At 41.0% G+C, this 11943-nt stretch overlaps 1 protein-coding gene across 1 annotated transcript in view; it reads right to left on the minus strand.

Moving 5' to 3' along the window:
* Positions 1-5844: 5844 nt before the first annotated feature.
* LOC139750681 (cuticle protein AMP4-like) overlaps positions 5845-11943 on the minus strand; it is a 104410-nt gene continuing 98311 nt past the window's right edge. The window contains exon 3 of the mRNA XM_071665360.1: positions 5845-6185. Within this exon, the coding sequence (XP_071521461.1) occupies positions 6008-6185 (178 nt within the window). The 3' untranslated portion in view covers positions 5845-6007. The remainder of the gene's footprint in view (positions 6186-11943) is intronic.

The following is an 11943-nucleotide window of genomic DNA, read 5'->3' on the forward strand; positions in this document are numbered from 1 at the left end:
CAGGGAATACCTGGGAAGTATTCTTTCTCCCCTATCTCCTATCCTCGAAGGGTCAGACTGGGGTGTCTAATTCTGTGTGGATGTAATCAAGATAAGAAGCAAGGAGAGATAGGTAGTAGGTTTGAGGAAAGGAACCTGGATGTTTCGGCTCTGAGTGAAACGAAGCTCAAAGGTAAAGGGGAAAAGTGATTTGCGAATGTCTTGGAAGTAAAATCAGGTGTTAGTGAGAGGACAAGAGCAAGGGAAGGTGCAGTATTACTCCTGAAACAGGAGTGGTGGGAGTATGTGATAGAGTGTAGGAAAGTTAACTCTAGATTGATATGCAAAACTGAAAGTGGATGGAGAGAGATGGTTGACTATTGGTGCATAAGCACCTGGACATGAGAAGAAAGAACATGAGCGGCAAGTGTTTTGGGAGCAGCTGAGTGAGTGTGTTAGTAGTTTTGATGCACGAGACCGGGTTATAGTGATGGGTGATTTGAATGCAAAGGTGAGTAATATAGCAGTTGAGTTAATAATTGGTGTATATGGGGTTTTCTTTGCTGGAAATGGTGAAGAGCTTGTAGATTTATATGCTGAAAAAAACTGGTGATTGAGAATACCTGGTTTAAAAAGAGATATACATAAGTATACATATATAAGTACGAGACATGGACCGAAAGCGTTATTGGATTACGTATTAATTGATAGGCGCACGAGAAAGAGACTTTTGGATGTTAATGTGCTGAGAGGCGCAACTGTAGGGATGTCTGATCATTATCTTGTGGAGGCGAAGGTGAAGATTTGTTAAGGTTTTCAGAAAAGAAGAGAGAATGATGGGGTGAAGAGAGTGGTGAGAGTAAGTGAACCTGGAAAGAAGACTTCTGTGAAGAAGTACCAGGAGAGACTGAGTACAGAATGGAAAAAGGTGAGAACAAAGGACGTAAGAGGAGTGGGGGAGGAATGGTATGCATTTAGGGAAGCAGTGATGTCTTGCGCAAAAGATGCTTTCGGCATGAGAAGCGCGGGAACTGGGTAGATTAGAAAGGGTAGTGATTGGTGGGATGAAGAAGTACGATTATCAGTGAAAGAGAAGAGGGAGGCATTTGGCCAATTTTTGCAGAGAAATAATGCAAATGAGTGGGAGATGTATAAAAGAAAGAGGCAGGGGGTCAAGAGAAAGGTGCAAGAGGTAAAAAAGAAGGCAAATGATAGTTGGGGAGAGCGAGTATCATTAAATTTTAGAGAGAATAAAAAGATGTTATGGAAGGAGGTAAATAAAGTGCGTAAGACAAGGGAGCAAATGGGAACTTCATTGAAGGGGGCAAATGGGGATGTGATAACAAGAAGTGATGATATGAGAACGAGATGGAGTGAGTATTTCAAGGTTTGTTGAATATATTTGATGATAGAGTGGCAGATATAGGGTGTCTTGGTCCAGGTGGTGTGCAAATTGAGAGGGTCAGGGCGAATGATTTAGTGAACTGAGAAGATGTAGTAAAAGCTTTGGGGAAGATGAAAGCCGGCAAGGCAGCAGGTTTGGATGGTATTTCAGTGGAATTCATTAAAAAAGGGGGTGACTGTATTGTTGACTGGTTGGTAAGGTTATTTGATGTATGTATGACTCATGGTGAGGTGCCTGAGGATTGGCGGAATGCTTCCATAGTGCTTTTGTATAAAGGCAAAGGTGATAAAAGTGAGTGCTCAAATTACAGAGGTGTAAGTTGGTTGAGTATTCTTGGGAAATTTTATGGGAATGCATTGAGTGAGACGGTGAAGGCATATATAGAACATCAGTTTGGGGTAGAGCAGTGTGGTTTCAGAAGTGGTAGAGGATGTGTGGATCAGGTGTTTCCTTTGAAGAATGTATGTGAGAAATACTTAGAAAAGCAAATGGATTTGTATGTAGCATTTATGGATCTGGAGAAAACATATGATAAACTTGATAGAGATACTCTGTAGCAGTTATAAGGAATAAATGGTGTGGGGGCACGTTGTTAGAAGCAGTGAAAAGTTTTTATCGAGGATGTAAGGCATGTGTAAGTGTTGGAAGAGAGGAAAGTGATTGGATCTCAGTAAATGTTGGTTTACGGAAGGGGTGTGTGATGTCTCCATGGTTGTTTAATTTGTTTATGGATGGGGTGGTCAGGGAGGTGAATGCAAGAGTTTTGGAAAGCGGGGCAAGTATGCATTCTGTTGTGGATGAGAGAGCTTGAGAAGGGAGTCATTGGTTGTTCGCTGATCATACAGCGCTCGTGGCTGATTTGTGTGAGAAACTGCAGAAGCTGGTGACTGAGTTTGGTAAAGTGTATGAAAGAAGAAACCTGAGAGTAAATGTGAATAAGAGCAAGGTTACTAGGTACAGAAGGCTTGAGGGACAAGTCAATTGGAAGGTAAGATTGAATGGAGAAAAACTGGAGAAAGTGAAGTGTTTTAGATATCTGGGAGTGGATTTTAGCAGCGGATGGAACCATAGAAGCGGAAGTGAATCATAGGGTGGAGGAGGGGGCGATAATTCTCGTAGCGTAGAAGAATGTGTGGAAGTCGACAACATTATCTCGGAAAGCAAAAATGGGAACGTTTGAAGGAAAAGTGGTTCCGACAATGTTATATGGTTGTGAGGCGTGGGCTATAGATAGAGTTAAGCAGAAGAGGGTGGATGTGCTGAAAATGAGATGTTTGAGAACAATGTATAGTGTGAGGTGGTTTGATCGAGTAAGTAACGATAAGGTAAGAGGGATTTGTGGTAATAAAAAGAGTGTGGTTGAGAAAGCAGAAGAGGGTGTTTTGAAATGGCTTGGTCACATGGAGAGAATGAGTGAGGAAAGATTGACAAAGAGGATATATGTGTCAGAGGTGAAGGGAGCGAGGAGAAGTGGGAGATCAAATTAGAGGTGGAAAGATGGAGTGAAAATGATTTGTGAGTGATCGGGGCCTAAACATGCAGGAGGGTGAAAGTCGTGCAAGGAAGGGTTGAGGGCAAATTCAATTGGGAGGTAAGTATGAATGGAGAAAAACTGGAGGAAATGAAGTATTTTTGATATCTGGGTGTGGATTTGCCAGCGGATAGAACCATGGAAGCGTAATTGAATCATAGGGTGCGGGAGGGGGCAAAAATTCTGGAAGCTTTGTTGAATATGTGGAAGTAGAGAACATTATCACGGAAATGAAAAATGGGTATGTTTGAAGGAATAGTGGTTCCAATAATGTTGTTTGGTTGCGAGGCGTGGGCTATGGATAGAGTTGTGCGCAGGAGGGTCGATGTGCTGGAAATGAGATGTTTGAGGACGATATGTGGTGCGAGGTGGTTTGATCGAGTAAGTAATAATAGGGTAAGAGACATGTGTAGCAATAAAAAAATTGTGGTTGAGAGAGCAGAAGAGGGTGTTTTGAAATGGTTTGGTCACATGGAGAGAATGAGTGAGGAAAGATTGACCAAGAGGATATATGTGTCAGAGGTGGAGGGAACGAGGAGAAGTGGGAGACCAAATTGAAGGTGGAAAGATAGAGTGAAAAAGATTTTGAGTCATCGGGGCCTGAACATGGAAGAGGGTGAAGAGCGTGCAAGGATTAGAGTGAATTGGAACGATGTGGTATACCGGGGTCGACGTGCTGTCAATGGATTGAAACAGAGCATGTGAAGCGTCTGGGTTAAACCATGGAAAGTTTTGTGGCGCCTGGATGTGGAAAGGGAGCTGTGGTTTCTTTGCATTATTACATGACAGCTAGAGAGTGAGTGTGAACTAATATGGCCTTTGTTGTCTTTTCCTAGCGCTACCTCGCGCACATGAGGGGGGAAGGGGTTGTTATTTCATGTGTGGTGGGGTGGCGATGAGAATGAATAAAGGCAGACACTATGAATTATGTAAATGTATATATCTGTGTGTGTGTATATATATATATATATATATATATATATATATATATATATATATATATATATATATATATATATATATATATATATATATATATATATTTTTTTTTTTTTTTTTTATACTTTGTCGCTGTCTCCCGCGTTTGCGAGGTAGCGCAAGGAAACAGACGAAAGAAATGGCCCAACCCCCCCCCCCATACACATGTACATACACACGTCCACACACGAAATATACATACCTACACAGCTTTCCATGGTTTACCCCAGGACGCTTCACATGCCTTGATTCAATCCACTGACAGCACGTCAACCCCTGTATACCACATCGCTCCAGTTCACTCTATTCCTTGCCCTCCTTTCACCCTCCTGCATGTTCAGGCCCCGATCACACAAAATCCTTTTCACTCCATCTTTCCACCTCCAATTTGGTCTCCCTCTTCTCCTCGTTCCCTCCACCTCCGACACATATATCCTCTTGGTCAATCTTTCCTCACTCATTCTCTCCATGTGCCCAAACCATTTCAAAACACCCTCTTCTGCTCTCTCAACCACGCTCTTTTTATTTCCACACATCTCTCTTACCCTTACGTTACTTACTCGATCAAACCACCTCACACCACACATTGTCCTCAAACATCTCATTTCCAGCACATCCATCCTCCTGCGCACAACTCTATCCATAGCCAACGCCTCGCAACCATAGAACATTGTTGGAACTACTATTCCTTCAAACATACCCATTTTTGCTTTCCGGGATAATGTTCTCGACTTCCACACATTTTTCAAGGCTCCCAAAATTTTCGCCCCCTCCCCCACCCTATGATCCACTTCCGCTTCCATGGTTCCATCCGCTGACAGATCCACTCCCAGATATCTAAAACACTTCACTTCCTCCAGTTTTTCTCCATTCAAACTCACCTCCCAATTGACTTGACCCTCAACCCTACTGTACCTAATAACCTTGCTCTTATTCACATTTACTCTTAACTTTCTTCTTCCACACACTTTACCAAACTCCGTCACCAGCTTCTGCAGTTTCTCACATGAATCCGCCACCAGCGCTGTATCATCAGCGAACAACAACTGACTCACTTCCCAAGCTCTCTCATCCCCAACAGACTTCATACTATATATATATATATATATATATATATATATATATATATATATATATATATATATATATATATATATATATATATATATATATATATATATATATACATATATATATATGTATACGTTGAGAAGTATAGGTATGTATATTTGCGTGTGTGGACGTGTATGTATAAACATGTGTATGTGTATGGGTTGGGCCATTCTTTCGTCTCTTTCCTTGCGCTACCTCGCTAACGCGGGAGACAGCGACAAAGCTAAATAGATAAATGAATAATAGAAATATATATAGATCAGGTGTTTGCGGTGATCAATATATATTTCTATTATTCATTATTTATCTATGTGATTGTCTAAAACAATCACATGTTTACCAAATGGCATCCTAGCTTCGTATCTTCGATGTATATCAACTGACTGTTATATTTTTCTCTTGTGTCTCACCTGATGATGTGATTATTACACGAAAGTGCACTTGGGAACTTTTCCTGTTTCATTTTCCACGTGGATTCATAGGAATATCTTGATCACGCGCAAAATTGTGATCCTTTCCAACATATATATATATATATATATATATATATATATATATATATATATATATATATATATATATATACATATATATATATATATATATATATATATATATATATATATATATATATATATATATATATATATATATATATATATATATATATGTATATATATATATATATATATATATATATATATATATATATATATATATATATATATATATATATATATATATGTATGTATATATCTTTAGAATATAAATATCTGGCCTTAGGTATCTTCTCATAATAGAGTCACAAATGCAATGATCATAAAAGTAAATTATATTATGAATCATCATTGCTTTATTTGGAAATGTTGAAAAGCATTTTCATGTCGGATGATACTAAATATATTCACATTTTGTGATACAGAGTCAAGCTGGATCTGACATATCAGGAAGTAGGTAGGTGATGCCTAATTAAAAGTGAGTTTAGTTAGAACTCGTCAATCTTATTCCTCAGCCTTGTATTTCGTTTCTTCCTCAGCGAAGGCGATCTGGTCGAGGACGAACTGGGGGATGGGGTGGGGGAAGGCTGGGGCCACGGGCAGCAGGTCGGACTGGGGTTGGAAGCCGTTCTTGTCGGCCACAAACTGGACTGACGCTACACTGCCGTCCTCCTGGGGGTAGCTGAAGGATGGGTGTTGTGTGAGTCATACAGTAGTAGAAATGCAGCTCATAAAGAATATACTATTTGGTTAAACATTATGCAATGTTTTTTTTTTTTTTTTATACTTTGTCGCTGTCTCCCGCGTTTGCGAGGTAGCGCAAGGAAACAGACGAAAGAAATGGCCCAACCCCCCCCCATACACATGTATATACATACATCCACACACGCAAATATACATACCTACACAGCTTTCCATGGTTTACCCCAGACGCTTCACATGCCTTGATTCAATCCACTGACAGCACGTCAACCCCGCTATACCACATCGCTCCAATTCACTCTATTCCTTGCCCTCCTTTCACCCTCCTGCATGTCCAGGCCCCGATCACACAAAATCTTTTTCACTCCATCTTTCCACCTCCAATTTGGTCTCCCTCTTCTCCTCGTTCCCTCCACCTCCGACACATATATCCTCTTGGTCAATCTTTCCTCACTCATTCTCTCCATGTGCCCAAACCACTTCAAAACACCCTCTTCTGCTCTCTCAACCACGCTCTTTTTATTTCCACACATCTCTCTTACCCTTACGTTACTCACTCGATCAAACCACCTCACACCACACATTGTCCTCAAACATCTCATTTCCAGCACATCCATCCTCCTGCGCACAACTCTATCCATAGCCCACGCCTCGCAACCATACAACATTGTTGGAAACACTATTCCTTCAAACATACCCATTTTTGCTTTCCTAGATAATGTTCTCGACTTCCACACATTCTTCAAGGCCCCCAGAATTTTCGCCCCCTCCCCCACCCTATGATCCACTTCCGCTTCCATGGTTCCATCCGCTGCCAGATCCACTCCCAGATATCTAAAACACTTCACTTCCTCCAGTTTTTCTCCATTCAAACTCACCTCCCAATTGACTTGACCCTCAACCCTACTGTACCTAATAACCTTGCTCTTATTCACATTTACTCTTAACTTTCTTCTTCCACACACTTTACCAAACTCAGTCACCAGCTTCTGCAGTTTCTCACATGAATCAGCCACCAGCGCTGTATCATCAGCGAACAACAACTGACTCACTTCCCAAGCTCTCTCATCCCCAACAGACTTCATACTTGCCCCTCTTTCCAAAACTCTTGCATTTACCTCCCTAACAACCCCATCCATAAACAAATTTAACAACCATGGAGACATCACACACCCCTGCCGCAAACCTACATTCACTGAGAACCAATCACTTTCCTCTCTTCCTACACGTACACATGCCTTACATCCTCGATAAAAACTTTTCACTGCTTCTAACAACTTTCCTCCCACACCATATATTCTTAATACCTTCCACAGAGCATCTCTATCAACTCTATCATATGCCTTCTCCAGATCCATAAATGCTACATACAAATCCATTTGCTTTTCTAAGTATTTCTCACATACATTCTTCAAAGCAAACACCTGATCCACACATCCTCTACCACTTCTGAAACCACACTGCTCTTCCCCAATCTGATGCTCTGTACATGCCTTCACCCTCTCAATCAATACCCTCCCATATAATTTACCAGGAATACTCAACAAACTTATACCTCTGTAATTTGAGCACTCACTCTTATCCCCTTTGCAATTATATAATGTATTTCATTATATAATATGATCAAGTGTAGGGAATGAATCTAAGTGTAAATAAGAATTTTAGGAAATGTTTGTGTTTACCTCCAAGAGCCGATCATGTCTGAGCCACCATCAGGTCCCTGAGAACCAGAAAACTGAAAGTTGATACCGTTGTCGGCCCGAAGTGGGAAATGGGGAGCAACCCAAAATCACGGGGGTTTAAATTTTTCACTGCGGAGGATGGCCACTGGTGGGTAACCAGGGTTTTTCGGCACTGGCCCCCAGCAGCCACCCGGGGAGGATCACCAAACCCGGAAAACATTTAACCCCTTTCATTTATATATTTTTTAGCTTTTTTGTGGAGATTTGGTAATTTTAATGGGTGTGTCCTGATGAAAAAAAACCCCCCGGTTTTATCCATAAATTTTCCATAAAAATTGAATTCTTTTTCCTTAAAGGTATTGTTGAAGTAATGTGTTGTACTTTGGGGCTTCATGTTGGCGGGCTAAGGGGAATGTGAGTGGGGCCCCGGGGAAGGGCCCCCCGTCTTTTTATCACACAGAAAAAGAAGGTTTTTTATACAACCTTTTGTCCAAGACCTAGATTCTTTTTTTTTTTGTTTTGTTTTCCCAAAAGTGTCTGTCGGGGTTTTGGGCTTATATGGATATCAATTGTTCTCCGTTGGTCCCCCCCAAAAAACCGGCCAAAACTTCATTTACTGTCACTTGGTTTTAAGCGAGTAAAAGGGTTTAAAAGGGAGATATGTTTTTCATTTAGGTTTAATATCTTTTTTATAAGGAAGAATCATTTTTTGGGGGGGGGGGGGGGGGGGGGGATAGTCATCATAAAAATTTCATTAATTTAACATTCCCAAAAAAAATTGGGTTTAAGCCAATGCAAAAAGATATCCTTTTTTTCTAAAAGTTTTTATTTTTATCTTTTTAAATTTACTTTTTTATTTAATCTTGTTTCCCCAAGAAACTGTATATAAATTTTTTGGGCGGGGGGAAAGATGGTGAGGGCCCTTTTTTTGTCATAGAATGAATGCTCCCCCAGATATAATTATACAAATGATCTCTCACGAACAAGTCAAGAGATAAAAATTGGGGCCATTTGATATATACACGTTTATAGGGTTTAATAATTTTGCCCGGATCCAAGACACTCCGCCAGGACGCCTACCGTCCAGGGCACTCGTACATACACTCTCTGCCCAAAAAAATACTCACCAAAAAGGGCCCAAACACAGAAAACGGGACACTCACGCCGGATTCCCCGGGAACAGGGATCCCTCCAGTCCAGGACATTTCACCCCCGGGGGCGCCCCCCATCTAGGACACCATCCCCCGGGGACATCACCACCCCGGACCCCCACCGAAAGGAGCCTCCCCGAGGACACTCATCGCCCCGGGGCGCTCCCCTTTCCCCAGGGTGAAATCTCCAGGACCCCTCACTGTCCTGGACACCCACCGTCTAGGACCCTTTCACCGTCCAGGACACTATCGCCCGGGGGCGCTCCCCTTCCGGGGTTGCATTTTCCCCCAAAAACACCACCGTCCGGGGACACCCACCGTCCAGGACACTCCCCTCCGGGGAAACCTCCCCTCCAGGGAAACTAAAACCCGTCCAGGGCACTCCCCTTTTTTAAATTTTTAAAAAAAACGAGAAAAAAGATAACTTCTCATGTAAATTTTCCCTTCCAAGTTTTATAAAATTTTTTCCCCAAAATATGGGCCACGGGGTCTCAGGGAAAAATTTTTTGGCCAAAGTTCCTTTTTTTTCATGGATTTTAAAAAGGTAAAACTGTCCCCCCTGGAAGATTCACTCAGGTCAAAAAATCGATGTCTCCATTATGGAAAATGTTTAATGGGGGTCACTGATTCATTTTGTGAGGTACATAAAAGTAATACGAACAGAAAGGGTAGGGAAACGTGAAGAAAGTATCGAACAGCGGGAATCGGGGACTGATGATGGGGTTCAAAACAGACTCAGATATTTGAATAAAAAACCGAACATCATTTAAACCCCCCAAAATTTCTTTTACGAAATTGATCGATAGGGGAAAATTTGGGGAAAAAAAGAGCAACAAAGGAAAACCCTTTTATATTGGCAAAGACTATTATAGTCTTTGTGTAGTGAGGGCGTTTTGAAGTTTTAATATTGTCTTTAACACCCGGGGAATTTAAAAGTAAAGTGTTTTATAATGATTTTTTCCCGCTTGATGTTTATGTTAATAACCCCCGAAAACCCAATTTGGCCTAAAATACCCTCGGGGGATGGGTTTCGGTTTCATGAGAACCCCGTGACTGGCCCCGGGCAGGGGGGACCGCTTGGGGTCAGTGAAATGCAAAAAACGCCCGAGAAAGTTTTCAGTGAAAGAAGTGGGGGCAGGGAGGGCCTCAGGGGGATTAAAAAATGTTGCAGAGAATAGGTGAGGTGCGTTTTGATGCAGGGGAAAAAATTTAATGGGGGCAGTGAAGGGGGAAAAACCCCTTGTGCTGGGTTGTTTTAAAGGGCTGTGCAATAAAAATTTTCTTTTTAAACCGTTTGTTTTATAATCACTACAGCATTAAATTTTTGTCGGTTTTTGTTATGAGAAGTATCATCTTTCTTTGATTTTTTTGATCTTAAGACACCTAATATTAAACCCAACTAGTACCGAAAACCGCAAGTAAAAGGTTCTAAAAGTGGCCAAAATTTAAAAAGTCAGAATAAAAGTTACCAAAAACCCCCTTTTTTCTTCCCACGGGAATCCCTTCGAAGTGTTCCCCTTTCCCCAAAAACTAATGTCCCCAAGTAATATTCAAACAAAGACATTTATTAAATGGTACCCATCAAAAAAAATTTTGGGGTTTTTTTATTAAAATCCCAAAGCCCAAAAAAAGTAACATTTTTATATAGGACAATCGGGAAAAGTTGGAGGGCTAGGATCTCCAAATTTAAATATTTGCGTTAGGGTAGCCAATAGAGGGAAAGGTTTTTAAACCCATATCGCTGGGGAAACAGTTTTTCCAAAAGCTAAACAAATGATTTCATTTTTAAAAAAAATATAATCAAATCATTTTTGAACTCTTGGGATATTTGGAAACATAATGTAAAAAAAAGTCCTTTGGCCATTTTCAATGGGGACAAACTGTTAAATGAAAAAAATTATTAAGAAGTATCCACCAGGGAAAAACTCCCCTCCACGCAACCCCTGAAAAAAGAAGGGCAGGGCTCAGGTCACATCAGTGGTGAGAGTAAGTGACTTGGGGAAAGAGACTTTTTTTGAGGAAAATACCACAGAAAGGGTACAGAAAGGAAAAAAGGGGGAAAAAAAAGGAGGTAAAGGGAGTGGGGGGGGGAAAAGGGGGGTTTTGGGGAAACAAACGGGGCTTGGCAAAAAAATTTCTTGTGGCATGAGAAGCGTGGGAGGTGGGTTTTTTTAGAAAGGGGTGATGGTGGGGATGGGGAAAAATAAAAATTTTTTTAGTGAAAGAGAAGAGAGAGGGATTTGGACAATTTTTTTCACCGGAAAAAAAAACAAAAAGAGTGGGGAAGTATAAAAGAAAGAGGCAGGGGGGTTTAAGGGGAAAAGGTTTAAGAGGGGAAAAAAAAAGGGCAAATGAGAGTTGGGGTGCGGAGGATAATTAAATTTTAAGGGGGAATAAAAAGGGTTTTTTGGAAGGAGGTAAATAAAAAATTTCGAAGACCAAAGGGGGCAAAAGGGAACTTCAGTGAAGGGCGCTAATGGAAAAGGTGAAAACAAAATAGTTTGGGGATGTGAGAAGGAGATGGAGTGAGTATTTTGAAAAGGTTTTTTTTTAATGGGGTTTTTATGATAGAGTGGCAGATATAGGGTGTTTTTGGTGAGGGGGTTTTGCCCAAAGTGAGAGGGGTTTGGGGAAAAAGATTTGGTAAACGAGAAAAGGTAGCAAAAGGGGGTTGCGGAAGATGAAACCCCGGTTTAAGGGGAGCAGGGTTTTGGGTGGTACTGTAGTGGAATTTTTTTTAAAAAAGGGGGTGACTGTTTTTTTGGGTTTTTTTTTGGGAAGGGTTTTTTTTATGTATGATTTATTTGTGGAAAGGTTTCCTGAAAGGGTTGGCGAAAAGCTTGCTTTGTTCCCTTTTTACCAAAAAAAAGGGGATAAGAGTGAGGCTTAAATTCCCCGGGAAATA

Source organism: Panulirus ornatus, chromosome 10, assembly GCF_036320965.1.
Source record: "Panulirus ornatus isolate Po-2019 chromosome 10, ASM3632096v1, whole genome shotgun sequence".
Classification (NCBI taxonomy): domain Eukaryota; kingdom Metazoa; phylum Arthropoda; class Malacostraca; order Decapoda; family Palinuridae; genus Panulirus; species Panulirus ornatus.